The 16,568-nt window shown below is 42.3% G+C and overlaps 1 protein-coding gene across 1 annotated transcript in view; it reads left to right on the top strand.

Moving 5' to 3' along the window:
- LOC113407322 (protein PRRC2C-like) overlaps positions 1-16,568 on the top strand; it is a 110,407-nt gene that overhangs the window by 45,639 nt on the left and 48,200 nt on the right. The window contains exons 12-20 of the mRNA XM_026655704.1: positions 1-164; positions 1,264-1,436; positions 2,212-2,455; positions 5,042-5,255; positions 6,204-8,549; positions 9,999-10,207; positions 10,962-11,116; positions 11,947-12,289; positions 12,801-12,886. The exon at positions 1-164 is cut by the window's left edge and continues 410 nt beyond it. Of these exons, the coding sequence (XP_026511489.1) occupies positions 1-164; positions 1,264-1,436; positions 2,212-2,455; positions 5,042-5,255; positions 6,204-8,549; positions 9,999-10,207; positions 10,962-11,116; positions 11,947-12,289; positions 12,801-12,886 (3,934 nt within the window). The remainder of the gene's footprint in view (positions 165-1,263; positions 1,437-2,211; positions 2,456-5,041; positions 5,256-6,203; positions 8,550-9,998; positions 10,208-10,961; positions 11,117-11,946; positions 12,290-12,800; positions 12,887-16,568) is intronic.

Genomic DNA, 16,568 nt, shown 5'->3' with positions numbered 1-16,568 from the left:
AAAGGAACAGGAGAAGGAGAGAGAAGAGAGAGAAAAGGAGGAGAAAGAGAAAACAGAAGAGAAACCAGAGCCTGAGAAGCCTGAGCCTCAAGAACCAGTGCTAGCACCTGTAATAGTAGAAAAACAAGAAGAAAGTGAAAACAGCAGTAATAAGGAAGAGAAAGGTTTGTATGAATTGTTATAGGCTGTCCTTTTTTAAAAATAAGGAACCACTGGGATTAATATAATTCAGGATTTTTAATTTGTACAGTTATCTTTGATCATATGCAACACACATTGCCATGGGCACATTGCAACCCCAATTCACTAATTGATTCAGGACCCAGACCTGAATGCTGTACTTCATCAGGAAAATGAGTTATTCATGAAAAAATTGTGAATCCCACACATTGCAATTTTTGCTGCATTCTGCAAAATCTAAGCTTTCTTCTTATAAAGAGGAAAAAAGACATCAGTCTTGCCAAGATACAGGCAGCATAGTATAAGTAAACAGATGTTTTTGTGATGTTACTATTCTGTTAATCCAGCCTTGCAGAACAGTAACCCCCCTGTCTTTCTCCCCCCCCCCCCAAAAAAAAAGCTGCTACAAGCACACATTTAAACTTCATCCATTACGTGTAGTAAATTGTGAGCTTAAGCACCTAATTCTCTTTTGTCTTTATCCTCCCACACCCTCAGGTGCTGAGAGCATCCACTAGTTTCCACCATTTATTTTGGTCTTCTTCAGCACCTAATTGGAACTATTTACATACCAGCTCTTACTAAGCACAGGCAAATTTTTTTTTTTTTTTTAAGTGCAAAATTATTGTAAATCAGCCTATAGGTTGCACAATCAAAATAAGTCAGGCAATTCAAAACTTGAGTTGTACGTCAGCATAAACTTGGCTGCATAGCAATCCTATATATATATTAATTTTACAACATAAACAGCAATGCGGTTAGCTACACAGTTTACTTAGGTAAACAATAGAATATACTCCATATGTGAGATGAATTAGTAGCTGTTGATCTGTGGTCTCCAGTGACTAATTTTCATTTCTCCACTGTAACCTTTTTGTTTTTCATTAATAGAATTAGCCTAGCAGAACACTAAAAGAATAAATTGATAAGTATTCAGGGTGTTTTCACTTTAGAAAGCCATATCTTTTTAAAGTTAGGATACACTGACTATCTGATAGGCAGCAGATTAATGTGAAAGTGAAGACTAGCTTATGACCTATAATACATGTGGTAGGTGCAAACTAACTTTGAATATTTTTATAGCAGAGGGACAGCCAATTTTTACCAGACAAGACAGTAGTCGGAATGAAAAAGAGAGTTCACAGGTGGCTCATGAAAGTGAGCCAGATTCAGGGTCTCAGCCTCGACCTGCTGTTTCCTCAGGCTACTCTAAACAGTTTCAGAAGTCGCTGCCACCAAGATTTCAGAGGCAACAGGTAAGCAACCAATCCATTAGCATCAAAAAATAAAGGGCTTATTTACCACTGAGTAATGGAGTATAGGTCTGATCTTGGGACTCCTAATCCTCACACTGGAGATGAAACTCATTACTGGGTGATATCTTTCATAAAGATACTAGAATGTTTTCAGTCTTGTATTGTTGTCTGCAGTACTGGCAGGGATACTTCTATAGAGGCAGTTTATTTGCCTTTTTCTATGAAGGCAAGATGTCCAATTGAGCCAAAAATAAAAGCGTTGTTAAAATGTAGTGGGTTTTTTTTACACCAGTTGCTGGGTGTAGACCATTGATCTGTATTTGCAGAATGTTGGGATTGTAGAATGTGATGTTAATCAATATTTCCTAAAGGATTCATACATGTTGATACCTTTGAGTATTAAATCTATAAAATAACTTGCCTGAAAGATATCCTGCAAAATTTCTGTATTACAGTACAGATTGCCCTGCCCTGCTTCTCACTGAAAACCATGCAGACTTTGTAGCTAATTTGGGGGTGAGGGCGTTTCAATTTTATTTGTTCTGTTTCCTGTTTTCCCCCTTAATCTTTTTACTCCAGTTTATCCCCATGCATTTGACACATTCTGGATTATTGTGCCTTGTCCTTAAATTAACTAATTCTGCAGTCTTGATAGATCCTTTTCTGGAGATAACTGGCTCTTATCGCTAGTTTCCAAGGATTATTTGAATGGCATGCAAGTCACTTCATATTATGAATGAGCCTTCTTTTAATGTTGCATATCTGTACGTTGTAGGAACAGATGAAACAGCAACAGTGGCAGCAGCAGCAAGGGGTGCTTCCACAGTCTGCTCCATCACAACCTTCCAGTGGTCCTGTCCCTCCTCCCCAGCATAGACCCCTTTACCAGCCCATGCAGCCACATCCTCAGCATTTAGCTTCTATGGGCTTTGATCCACGGTGGCTTATGATGCAGCCTTACATGGACCCACGAATGATGTCAGGAAGGCCTACTATTGATATGCCTCCTATGCATCCAGGTAAAACCCAGCCTGCATTCTCAGTGAACGTTCTCGCAGTATTTTTGAACAGTAGAAGATTCTTTCCCTAACCCACTGTTTGTCCACTGACTGGAAACATCAAGCCAGTAAAGAAGTACTAAATTCTTTCTGAATAAATATCAGATCAGGCAATCTCATTAGAAAAATGGTGCACTATACTTGTATCTTACTGCATTCCCATACATGATTATAAAATAAAAACATAGTTTGCTACTATATTGCAGTGATGTGGTAGTGACTGGTTATGTTTGTGTTAAAAACTTTGCTATAAGCCTCACCACCATTGGCCAACCATCTCATTTTTGACCCAAGTTTGTGGAAAATGTGAGTAATGCAGGTTAAGACTTTTCAGAATAGTGTACAGTGCTAGGATACATAGTTTTCACATGCTAGCAATCAAATACTAGCACTTATGAAACATTGCAGCAATAATTTCAAAGTTTTCAGCCTGTTATCTCAGCACAGAACATGCTTTTAATCTCCAGTATTGCCATTTGCATCCCTGTCATGCGTCTGACGAAGTGGGCATTCACCCACGAAAGCTTATGCTCCAATACATCTGTTAGTCTTAAAGGTGCCACAGGACCCTCTGTTGCTTTTTACAAATCCAGACTAAGGGTACGTCTACACTTACCTCCGGGTCCGACGGCAGGCAATCGGTGTTCTGGGATCAATTTATCGCGTCTTGTCTAGACGTGATAAATCGATCCCGGATCGATCCTGGAAGTGCTCGCCGTCGACGCCGGTACTCCAGCTCAGCGAGAGGAGTACGCGGCATCGACGGGGGAGCTTGCCTGCAGCGTCTGGACCCGCGGTAAGTTCGGACTAAGGTACTTCGAATTCAGCTACGTTATTAACATAGCTGAATTTGCGTACCTTAGTCCGAAGTGGGGGGGTAGTGTGGACCAGGCCTAACACGGCTACCCCTCTAATTCCTGTTGAAGCTAGGATTTAAAGATGATAAATGTCTGGTAGAAGGGACTCTCCAGCTAGTTGGCATGTGAAAAGAGAAGGGAAAGTGAGGTGACATTCACAGGGTGGGTGAGAATTTGGGGAAGCAATACAAAGGTAGAAATATCTGTTCTGAGTAATGTAACAAGAATATTCTTTCCCTCTTAATTTCTTGATATTCAAGGTTTGAAAAATCCTCTTGCCCAAGGTGATTAGGAGCCTATCTTGGGCAAGTCCCATCAATTTCTGCAGAACCAAAGCTTTAAGTGAAACTCTAGCCCTTATACTTTCCAAACCTGAACTGAATGTAAACCAAACCTAAATAACAGATTACTGTATGCTGCTGCTGTTGTGGAATAGTAGAGGCTGTCAGATGCTGCTGTTGAGGATGTCTAGGGCAGGAGGCCCAATAGTGGCAGCAAGAACATGAGCAGAAGGCTCTGTATGGTGGGAGCGACTCCTGCAGCCCCTGTACTTGATGGGGAAGTGTCAGAAGGGGACATCAGTATACAAGTTCTCTGCTCATCATCCTGCTGATTTTTTTTTCAGCGTAGCCAGAGTTTAAATTCTTCAAATCCTGTCTTTTATGTAATTGTGACTGGGGTTCCAGGGATGCCATGCTGAGAGAGCTCATTTAGGGCAGACAATCCTCAAAACTGGTAGTTATTCTAATACTTAGATTCCCCAAGCCAGCAACAAAACAGTTTCTGCAATACCTTACTGGTTACTCTGAAGATCTTATTCATCATATGAAAAAAGTTCTACCAATCCCGAAGGATCAGACACATTACCCGCCAAGTTAATGTCTATTTCAAATCTTACCCAAATACACGCTTACAGCCAATTCTTATTAACTAAAACTAAGATTTATTAAGAAAGAAGAAAGAGAGTATTGGTTAAAAGATTATTATACATACAGACTTGAATAGAGTTCTTACCTCAGTTTCATAGTAGAGATGGTGAGCTTTAGAGTTGGAAAGAGTCCTTCCCAGAATCAGTTAATCAGGTTATAGACCAATGCCCAAATATCCAATATAAGGGTGTTCCAGATGGGACTGGAGACCTCAGTCTTGCAACTCAGATTTCCCCCTGATGAAGCTTAAGCAGATCTAAGATGAAAAGGATCAGGGCCCAAGAGTTTTTATAGACCCTTTGCAGGCTATTGTCAGCCTCTTGACAGCAGGTGTTCCTTGAGTGAAGAATAGTGTCTGAAGTAACCTCCTATTTCCTAAGCATCACCAGTAATTAGGCAATTGCCTTATGTTAATCCATGTAGCTATCTCCTGCCATTTACAGGTAGTTGTTACATACTTCAAAGAGAAACTAAGACTGTGATATCATTACATTCACAATTGATTTCAATGTTAATATCTCCTTTTGATCTCTGAATAACAGAATACAGTGATAGACAGGAACTGTCTGGTTACATTGTCAACCTCTAACTAGATATGTAAACACACAAAACATGAACATTATCTACTAATATATCTCTAAAGGTTGACTCTGGGTCAATTAGTCTGCTAGTTGTGTAACCTTTTCTGGCTCTGTGTCACAATAATCAATGTATTTTGAGCCATTAATTTCAACTGTTTAACTTGAATCTCTTGATCACAGGAATTATGCCTCCCAAACCATTAATGAGAAGAGACCAGATGGAAGGGTCAGGAACTGGTTCAGATTCATTCGAACATATTGCTCGATCGGCAAGAGAACATACTGTACCACTGTCAGAGCCCCGCATGATGTGGGGTTCAGATCCTTATCCCCATACAGAACCTCAACAGGCTAGTGCTCCTCCTAAAGTGCTAGAAGAGCCTGAGGATTTGAGGTGAGCCCCGCCTGATTTGTGTATTTCTACGTGCCACTCATGTCAGCCAGACTCCTATGTTTGTTTAGATATGTAGGCCATACTTGCAACTGTGAATTAGTCAGTGATCATGATCAGTTGTTGCTACCAAGGAGATAGGTACGGATGACTTAGGGACATGTGAGTTATTAAATTTAACCAGCTATGCTTTATGGCATCTGGCTGACAGGTATGGTTTTAAGGAAGATGCAAGGAAGAGTCCATACCTAACTCAAAGGTTCTGTGACTGAACAATTGTGTGTGCATTGGAATTGCTATACTGGACAACAGGTTTGAGCCATCTAATCTAGTATCCTGTCCCTGACAGTATCCCAAGAACCCCATAGTAGGTGGATATGAAGTAATCTGGCCCCATGAATGTCTCATCCTAATCCTTAATAGATGGAGATTGGCTTAGTTATTAAGGGGGGGGGGGTGGTTTGCAGGTACAAAGTAGTGGGAACTGTGATACATCCCCATGTTTCAGGAATCAGGCAGGACACCCTGCATGTGGTCTCCACTTTGAACAGCTGTAGTCCACTTCACACTGATAAATCAGTTAACTATGAAAATAAAACTGCTTATAAGATGGTCAGATGGTTATTTTGATCCTTATTCAGTCAGCCTCTGAGCTTCTGTTGACACTTTCTTAAATGTGACCCCAGTAATTACTTTTACTTACTTTGAACTGATGTAGTACTTGTGGTGATAATTTACTAATATGCTGGCTCATTCAAAGTTTTGACTTAACTGTTAACAATAATAGATTCCCTCACACCATGACAGATACCTTGTTCCTCCTCTTAAAACTTCCGTAGATGAGGCAAAAGTCCTTTAACATGTTACAGGGATGTTAGAGAATCCAGTTGTAAATATGGTTAAATTAAACTTTGTTCCATTAGAAACTTATTTAATTGCTTCTTCACTTAGGTCTGAAGCACATTTGGAAGAAGAACAAATTGCTGTTACCACTGCTTACCCTGTAGAACACAACCAGTTGGATTCTCAACAAAAGACAGACTTTTTGAGAGAACCAAGTGAGGTGGATGTACAAAAATTCCCAAGCAGGTCTTTGGAAGACATACAACCTCTCCAAACTGACATGCCTAATCCAGCAGTTAGCTTTGAAGTAGCTGATGAGAACATTGCACACAGCTCTCAGGAAGAGCTGGTACCCGGAGGAGAGAGTCATTCTGTTTTGAAGAGAAGCATTTCCCATGGTTCAAGTCATTCTCTAAAATCAGAAGAGCAAAAGAATGAGACAATACCAAATGTCCCTAAAGTAAATAGTAGGTATGCTGAGACAGCAGAAAGACCAGAGATTAAGCCAAAAAAAGAAGGTTTCATGAGTAATAGAACATCAGAGGGGCCAAAATCTGAAAAACCTTTCAAGCCTAAATCTGAAACCAGATGGGGTCCCAGGCCAGGCTATGGCAGACGAGAAGAAGGTAGTGATAGACCAGTAAGAAGATCTGGCCCTATTAAAAAACCTGTTCTTCGAGATATGAAAGAAGAGCGTGAGCAGAGGGAAGAACGTGAGCAGAGGAAGGAAAAGGAAGGAGAAAAGCTGGCTAATGAAAAAGCTGGCAAGTCTGAAAAGACAGAAAAGAAGGAGCAGGCACAACTGTCACCACCTCAGTCAGAGCCAGAAAAGTCCACCCCAGACAGTGCTTCTTTAGCTAAAAAGATACCACAAGATACGGCTCAGATTTCAGAAAGTACAGAGAGCAGTCAACTTGAGGCTGCCATTAAATCTGCAGCCCAGCCGCCTTCACCTGCGGCCCAGCAGCCTTCATCTGCAGTCCAGCCGCCTTCACCTGTTCAGCAACCTACTGTTCAGCAGCCATCACCTGCAGTCCAGCCACCACCTGTTCAGCAACCTGTTAACACAATTAAGGAAGAAAAACAACCAGAGAGAGCTGTTGGCAAAGAACATATTGTAGAGAAACCTCGCCTAGAAACCAGACCAGTAAAGAGAGAACCTGGTTTACCACCCAGAACGTACTGGAAAGAGGCTCGGGATAGAGACTGGTTCCCAGATCAGGGATATAGGGGCAGAGGCCGTGGAGAGTATTATTCTAGGGGTCGCAGCTACAGAGGTTCTTATGGAGGACGAGGCCGGGGAGGTAGAGGCCATAATAGGGACTGTCCACATTATAGAGACACTAAGCCTAGGGCAGACCATGTGCCTTTGGGGCCTCTTAGACAGAGAGAAGAAAGCGAAACTCGTAGTGAGAGTTCTGATTTTGAAATAGTCCCCAAACGGCGAAGACAGCGAGGTTCAGAAACTGATTCTGACAGCGAAGTTCACGAAAGTGCTAGTGATACTCTTCTTTCAGACAAAGACAGTTTAAGCAAAGGTAAACACCCGAAGAGAGAGGAGAGAGCTGATGGCAAGAAACCTCCAAAGCCTCTGCTGTCTTTCAAACCTGAAAACAATGTTAGAGTTGACAATAGATCCCTAGAGAAAACTTATATCAGGGAGGAAGAGAATAAACCAAAACCAGGATTCCTTCCTAAAGGAGAACCTTCAAGACGTGGCAGAGGAGGAATGTATAGACGTGGTGGTAGGGATCCAGGTGGGCGCCCACCACGACCATCTACATTAAGGAGGCCAGGCTATAGAGACAGTCAGTGGAATCCAAGGCAAACAGAGATCATTAAACCGGAAGAGGAGGAGCCACCAAGAAGACATGAACACTATGGTCCTGTGCCCATTGATAAGAGACCTCCAAAATTTGAGAGGAAGTTTGATCCAACTAGAGAGAGGCCTCGAAGGCAAAGGCCTGCACGACCACCAAGGCAAGATAAACCACCACGCTTTAGACGTCTAAAAGAAAGGGAAGCTGCATCAAAAATAAATGAAGCAGCAACTAGCTCATCGATAAGTGCTACAGTTGTTAATGCAGTTAATGAAGCATCCAGCACTGCTTTGGATATTTCAGGGAGTAAGACACCAGACTTGTCCAATCAAAATTCTTCAGACCAGGCAAATGAAGAATGGGAAACTGCCTCAGAAAGTAGTGACTTCAATGAGAGGCGAGAGAGGGATGAAAAAAAAATGGCAGATGTGACCACACAGATAGTTGCCAAAGCAGGAGAAAATGCCGTAGCTCCAAAAAGAGAAATATCTAAGCGAAGTTTCTCTAGTCAGCGGCCTGGAATAGATCGCCAGAATCGCCGTGGCAACAGTGGGCCACCAAAGGCTGGAAGGAATTTCTCAGGGCCTAGGAGTGAAAGGCGGAGTGGCCCTCCATTAAGAAGTGGGAAACGAGGGTAAGTATCTATTTGTTTCCAGTAGCACCCACAATATATAGTTACTGTACAAACACAAAAGGCTCTAACATTCACTAATTTCCTGTTGCAGATTGCATAGCCATTCATAATCTGACCATGGTCAGTGGAGGATAGTGTTAGACGGCTCCACAATGCTGGGCTTTTGTTTTGGGCCTTTTGTACAGAAAGGAAGCTTTCATCTGAATCACTTCAAGCCTGTGAGAGTGGAGGGGAAAAGAACAGAGCCTTCCAGTATCAGTGTACCATGTTAAAACACCTTGGCAGAAAAATGCCAACTCTGTTGTCACAGGTGTAAACTACATTCATCCCCATGAAACTTAGCATTAAACATAATCCAGTTGATTTAAATCACAACTCTACAGTCTATTGCTTTAATCCTTTCACTGTATTTATCCCATCAGGACCCCCATCTCAATTTCTAGTAGAAAATCAATGAACTAAATGAAGTATGTACTCTCCAGTTAAGGAGAGTTTTTCAGCTCCACTTGGGCATGTTGCTCAGTATTAGAAATGAAATTGTTATGCTTACCTTTACATGCTAATCTGATTGAAGCCTGCCCTTCGTCTCTGGGATTGGTTTCTCATGCCTTGTAGCAACTGCATGATGGTTTGACAGCATCTTCTACACCAGGTTAGGGAATGCTATGTAGTGGACTGCTGAACTCCCATTGAAGACTTGGCTACTTTAGCAATGCCCTGTCTTGAAAACTTTTTCTGAATATTCTAAGCTGTTGGTCCTTCCGTTATAAAACATTGAAAAAGCTTTTATATAATACTTGCAGAATTTCCAGTGTTCGACAACAAAAAGGCAGAATTCTGTAGTTTTTCCACTGGCCTGCAACTGGCTGCAGTAGTTGTTACTAACATATCAATAAGTCCATGCTGCACTTATACCAAACCCAATTAAATATGGAGCATATATTGCAAAGTCTACAAATTTCTATGGTGTGTTACACAGCAACTTTTCAGTGGAGGCTTTAGCTTCACATTTGGGGTGGATATGGGTCATTCACTTATTCAGTGTGGTGAAAGAATGGCAGTTGAAATGAAAATGTTGTACCTTCTCTATATGGTTAAAGGGTCTACTGTGCATCATCATTAGCTGGCTAAGATATATGGCTACTGCTTTATTAGTTTCCTATTGAGACTGCACCTATTAGCGATGCTTACACCTATATGGCTAAAGTGTCTACTGTGCGTGTTGACTTTTTGACTGGTCTGTGTTCCAAATCTGTAAGCATCACTAATAGGTGCAGCCTCAATGGGGAACTAATAAAGCAGTAGCCACACATCTTAGCCAGCTAATGATGATGCACAGTAGATGCTTTTAACGTGGTAATGTGATCTGCATACAGATGTGGTTTTGCTGTTTCTGAGGGTTACTCTGGGGATGGTGGCTAGTTCTGTCTATAATTTTGTCTGATGTAGGCCATTTGAAGACCAAGCAGGAAGCATGACTGCTATAGATCCCACCATCAGTAATTCCTTGCATCAAGAGGAAGGTGGTGGTAATGCTGTAATGCAAAAGACCTCCAAGGATGCCAGTGGCAAAAAGAGGGATGAGCCCAAACCAGGTCCAAAGAAACCCAAGGAGAAGGTGGATGCTCTATCCCAATTTGACCTCAACAACTATGCAAGTATGTGTTGATGGAAACTTGTGGTAACCAAAAAAACCTATTAATACATTAGCGTTCCTCCTTCTGGAATTAGATATATTTGGGAACTGTGGAAAGAAGAAAAGTTGGTGCATATTTTTTAAAGGCTGTTTATATCCCAGTATTCAGACACTGCACCCTGTGCAGCAATGAATGAGTCCTGTGGCATGTATCCCTTTTAAAAATGGGTAATAAAATTTTATATTTGTGTATACATATGTAAAATAGTTATTACCTATTTTAAGAGGGACACTTCTTTTGTACAGTCTCATTCCTGTAAGTTTTTTCAAGCTATCATTCCACACCTGATGTTGTTATCAGGTATTTTGTATCTCTTTGCACGTGGAAAACGGGAGAGGATGTTACTGTTGTAAACTCAATAAATAACACCGACAGGTTTGCAGTTAGTGTCCAGAATGCATCATTTTTCTATTTAAACTACTCACTGTTTTTCTTTAGCTCTTTGTTTTATGGAACTTTTTTGTACAAAGTATGGTCTCTCTTTGAAGAGCCATTAATTGAAGGCTTCTGTATTAAATCCTTTTTCTTGAAGTCCACCAGCAAAAGGATGGTCTGCGTGAGGGAACTTAAACATTACTAGGATGGTCATCTTTGGCTGCAATTGTATGAAGCTATGCAGTGCTAGTGGAATTTGTTTTTATTCCAAAATTCTTAATATTGGGTCTGAAACTGTTGAAATGGAAGGAAAAAATGTACATTTTTGGCTCATCTGCAGGTGTTGTGATCATTGATGACCATCCTGAAGTGACAGTAATTGAAGACTTTCCATCTAACTTGAATGATGATGGCTTTACTGAAGTGGTGTCAAAGAAACAACAAAAACGTTTGCAAGATGAGGAGCGCAGAAAGAAGGAAGAACAAACAGTGCAGGTATGTTGATCAAGAACGTCATCCTTTGCACCTGTTACAAGCAGTTACACACTTGCAAATTTTTTTTGTAAAGGACTATGCAACAGTGCAAAATCTGTTTCCACACAGCTGTTTTTCATCATTCAAATTGCAGTATTCTAGTTAATTTTTAATTGAAATTGTTTAGCCTTAGTTATGCAGGTCATCTTGCCTCCCCTTATGTTTCTCCTCTTGTGCCTCTTACTCTTTCAATACCCACTGCCACTGTAATTTGGGTATTTCAAAGTTAATATGTCGGCTACTGTAACTAACTTGAAAGCTTGCTTTTGGGCTTACAGTAAAAATGCTTTGTTATGCTATTGCCGGGGCGGCTCCAGGCACCAGCGCAGCAAGCGCGTGCCTGGGGCGGGAAGCCACGGGGGGCGGTGTGCCGGTTGCCGTGAGGGCGGCAGTAGGCAGCCTTCGGCGGCATGCCTGCGGGAGGTCTGCCGGTCCCGCAGTTTCGGCGGCGGGCACGCCGAATGCGCGGGACCGGCAGATCACCCGCATAAACACCGCCGAATCCGCGTGCTGCCGGAGGCTACCTGACTGCCGTGCTTGGGGCGGCAAAAAACATAGAGCCGCCCCTGGCTATTGCCTTTGTGTCACAATTCTATATGAAAATTTCTTGGCCAAAAACATGGGATATGTTTAACTTTTTCATTATTCAAATAGTTAGTACATTAGAAAAAAAAGTCTCTGAAAAAATGTTCAAGATTCCTGCTTTGTCCTTTTCCCATACTCTACAACTGACAGAAAAATACAGACTTTCTAAATGGCTTAGCCTTCTGTAATGTCAATTTTATTCTTAGGTTTGGACCAAAAAGAGCTCAGGTGAAAAAGGAAGAGGTCAGAATTCCAAGCTTCCTCCCAGGTTTGCAAAAAAGCAGCAACAGCACGCGGCAGCAGCAGCAGCACAGCAAGTACAAGCTCAGGCACAAGTACAGGTACAGCCTCAGAGTGCATCGCAGACTCCAAGCCAGCCACAGGCTTCAGTTCAGCCTCAAAACCAGACAACAGGAGGAACAAGCAGCACAGAATATACAGCAACAGGCAAAGCTCTGCAGAATGCACAGTCCCATCCTGCTTTAGGGGCTGAATTATGGGAAAATAAAGTGACATCAACAACTGTTGTTAATGACATCTCCAAGAAATGTAAGTGGCATCTTTTGACTTTTTCTTTTTGCCTGGGAGGGATAGAAGAGAAACATTGTGGTTGGAGGGTTTGGGTTGGTGAGAGATGTTTCTGGAGATCTCAAACATCCTGGCCTGCAGGTATAGTTCTCATATGGCACAGAGAATATGCTGCTATGAAATGTTCTGCAAGACTTCTGAGCGATAGTCTCCCAGGTTCCCTGAGATGAGAGCTCTTCTATAAAACGTTGAGTAACTTCTTTGCTGCAGTCACCACATTCTGTATTCCCAGTGTACAAGTAACTGCCATTGGTCTCAAACATGGGTTTCTTTGTCAAATATGCTAATTAGGCCAATCGAGGTTGACTTAATAAGGGACTTACTGTTAAAAGCTGAAATGAAGTTCTAGAATCAAACACGCTGTGAAATCAAGTAGCTGTGGTTTCATTGTCCATTCAGTTGTGTACTTATGAATCTAAATAACCATGGATTAATTGTAGTTTTGACTCCACTGTATTCTCTGGACTTTTAGTGGGACCCATTAGTCCACCACAACCCCCTTCAGTCAGTGCATGGAATAAGCCTTTGACATCATTTGGATCAGCTACATCTCCAGAGGTAAGGATAAAACTAAAAACAATCAAGAACATCTGAAGATAACTCAATTTGTATCTTGCAGATGGTGGGACAAATGAAATAAGATTATTGTGACAGTTTTCAAAGTACCCAGGACTGAGAGTCACCTTGTTGCCCCCTGCCTCCAGAGTGAGGGAGTCTTTCTTGTAGTAACTGGGTGTTTAGCTCCTTACCACTAGCAGCCCTCTCCTCTTCTCTGGGCTATGCCAGCCCTGTCCTTTCCTTGCAAATTAACAGCAGGTGCTCCCTAGTCTCCAAGTTCCCTTGAAGTGCTCCCATGTGATATCCAGACCCTGAAAGCAGTTACCCACAGAAATCCTCTGTACTCCAGTTACCAGTTTTACTTAAATCACTGCAGAGAGCACTGTACAGAACACTTATAATGAAATAAAAGGTTTATTTAAGAAAGAATAGAGATTCCACTAGAAATAAGACAGTGGTGGAAACAAATGGTTACAATACAAAAACCAAAATCATAAAACATGAACTGGGACCTACACTTTCCTATTTAATAAAATAGGTCCCCCTCTCTCCCAAAGTTCCATCTGTTGTAGAGCTGGCTGACTTCCAAGAGCCAATCTTTCATGAAAAATATCCCCATTCTACAAGATGTCTCCTCAGTGAATGGATCCAGAGTGCCTCTCCCCACTCTTATACTGAAGCAGTCTTTTGTCTTTATTCATAGGCAGGGCAATCCATGGTCTGTTATAATGTTGCTTTTTCATCTCCAAGTGGTTTTGATTGTTTGAGGTTGCCTGTGATGGTTTTCTATTGTCTGTTCTATGATGGGGCAATATTAGATCATTGAGCCTTGCATTACATCACTGGCTAAGTTTGGAGGAGTGGTAATCCAATCCTGCATGAATAGGCCGTCGCCAAGTAACATTACTCCAAGGTGACTCCTTTTAACCTTAAGACCATAAGGGCATAAATTTCAGTATAGTTATATTATTCCTCCGATATTATCTGTACACATACCATGCCATGATTATGAACATCAGTAAGTTGCAAGCTTTCAACAGAGGCCTTATATGTTACCCTTTATGGACAAATACCTTGTAAGCAGTGTTGTCAGGTCTAAGAAGAGTTGTTTGCAAAGATCCAGGGGACCCTTTGCCAAGGAGATTGTGTCACAATTATCCAGTGTTTTCAAACTGTGTATTATTTTTCTTTAGCTAAATGTAATTACTGAATAATATAGATTGGGTGTGTCTACACTACCCGCAGGATCGGCAGGCAGCGATCGATCCAGCGGGGATCGATTTATCGCGTCTAGACTAGACGCGATAAATCGACCCCCGAGCGCTCTCCTGTCGACTCCTGTACTCCAGCGCCGTGAGAGGCGCAGGCAGAGTCGACGGAGGAGCGCAGCAGTCGACTCACCGCGGTGACACCACGGTAAGTCGATCTAAGTACGTCGACTTCAGCTACGTTCACGTAGCTGAAGTTGCGTAACTTAGATCGATCCCCCCCACCCCCAGTGTAGACCAGGGCATTATCTAATTTCTTACTGAGAGCAGTTACAGCAAAAATTCTTATTGAGACAGTGTTAGTAATTAGAAAAACTTGTAAATTTCATAGTTTAGAATTATAAAACTTAAACCAATAAACTTGCAGCAGTTAACTTGTTAGTTTGATTATGGAGTACTAGTTTAGCAAATGCTTTAAGATTCAACTCTCAGAAACTAATGTACAGTAACGCCTCACTTAAAGCCGTCCTGGTTAACGTTGTTTTATGTTGCTGATCAATTAGGGAACATGCTCGTTTAAAGTTGTGTAATGCTCCCTTCTAACGTCGTTTGGCAGCCACCTGCTTTGTCTACTGCTTGCAGGAAGACCAGCCCCTTGCAGCTAGCTGGTGGGGGCTTGGAACCAGTGTGGACCGACAGCCCCCTATCAGCTCCCCGTTTCCCTACGTTCCCTGTGCAGCAGCTGCCTGCAGTTCAGCTGAGTCCCTCCCCCTACTGCCATGTGCTGCTCCTGCCCTCTGCCTTGGAGCTGCTCCCCGAGACTCCTGTTTGCTGTGGGGGGGCGGAGGAAGAGGGGGGCTAATGTCAGTGTCCCCCTGCTCCTGCACCCTGCTTACCCCATCTTCCATAGAGCAGGGGGGACAGACCAGGACTCAGGAGGGAGGGAACTTGCAGCAGCTGCCTAACAGCAAGCTGATCTAATTAACAAGGCAGTGTACTTAGGGGAAATGCACATATCTCCCTCATTCCTGCTGCCTTGTGTAGAGAGAGAGTTAACCCTTGAGGGCTCAGCCAATTGCTAGTTCATCATTTAGCAGTAAGGGAAATATCCCACCCTCTGACTCCTCCACCTCAACCAAGCTTCACAATCATCATCACTATGTACCAGTATTAAATTGTTTGTTTAAAACTTATACTGTGTGTGTGTGTACACACACACACACACACACACACACACACACACACAGACTACCCCTGTTCCTATTTTCCCTACCAGCTCAGGACTCCAGCACCCTGTCTTGCTGAACCAGACACTCCCGTCTGCTCCAACACAGACCCAGGGTCTGAATTACTTGCCCCAAAGCTTCAGGTTTACCTGAAAACAGCTCACAGAAGTGTGCTTGTCTTTAGCACTCAGATGCCCAACTCCCAGTGGGGTCTAAACCCAAATAAATCCGTTTTACCCTGTATAAAGCTTATGTGGGGTAAATTCATAAATTGTTCACCCTCTATAACACTGATAGAGAGAGATGCACGGTTGTTTGCTCCCCCAGGTATTAATACATACTCTGAGTTAATTAATAAGTAAAAAGTGATTTTATTAAATACAGAAAGTAGGATTTAAGTAGTTCCAAGTAGTAACAGACAGAACAAAGTAAGTCACCAAGCAAAATAAAATAAAATGTGCAAATCTATGTCTAATCAAACTAAATACAGATAAGATCCTCACCAGTTCCAGAATGCTCCCTTTTACAGGCTAAATTCCTTCTAGCCTGGGTCCAGCAATCACTCTCACACTCACACCCCCTGTAGTTACTGTCCTTTGTTCCAGTTTCCTTCAAGTATCCTGGGGGGGGTGGGGGGTGGAGAGGCTCCTTCTTTAGCCAGCTGAAGACAAAATGGAGGGGTCTCCCAGGGGTTTAAATAAACTTTCTCTTGTGGCTGGAGACCCCCTCCTCACCCTGTGTAGAATCCAGTCACAAAATGGAGATTTGGAATCACATGGGCAAGTCACATGCCCATGCATGACTCAGGACTTGCAGGTAGTAGCCATTACCCACATGCTACCTTGAATGTCCTCAGGTAGACTTCTTATGTGGATTGGAGTCTTCCAAGCTCTTTTGTCTGTTCAGTGCTTCCTGATTGAGCACCTAATTTGCACATTCCTTTCCCAAGAAGTGATCAAATGTTCTAACTAAGGCTACTTAGAAATCAAGCAATTATACAGCCAATGTTCATAACTTTGACCACACGGATGGTGCCTGCATACAACTAGGATGAACATAACCAGTAGATCATAACCTTTACATAGATATGTTCCATGGCATATGTAGCAAAACCCTATTCCAGTTATATCATTCAAACATTTATGAGCACCCCCCCATAAAGCCTTGTGGGGTACACTGTCACAGTTTGTTTTTAAAAATAAGGACCATGTGGGTTGCATCAAATTTTAACCAGCCTTTCATGTGCTT

Source organism: Terrapene carolina, unplaced genomic scaffold, assembly GCF_002925995.2.
Source record: "Terrapene carolina triunguis isolate 2854851 unplaced genomic scaffold, T_m_triunguis-2.0 Scaffold210, whole genome shotgun sequence".
NCBI classification, from domain to species: domain Eukaryota; kingdom Metazoa; phylum Chordata; order Testudines; family Emydidae; genus Terrapene; species Terrapene triunguis.
Note: the sequence above shows the minus strand (reverse complement) of the source record. Positions and strands in the feature narration are given on the sequence as shown.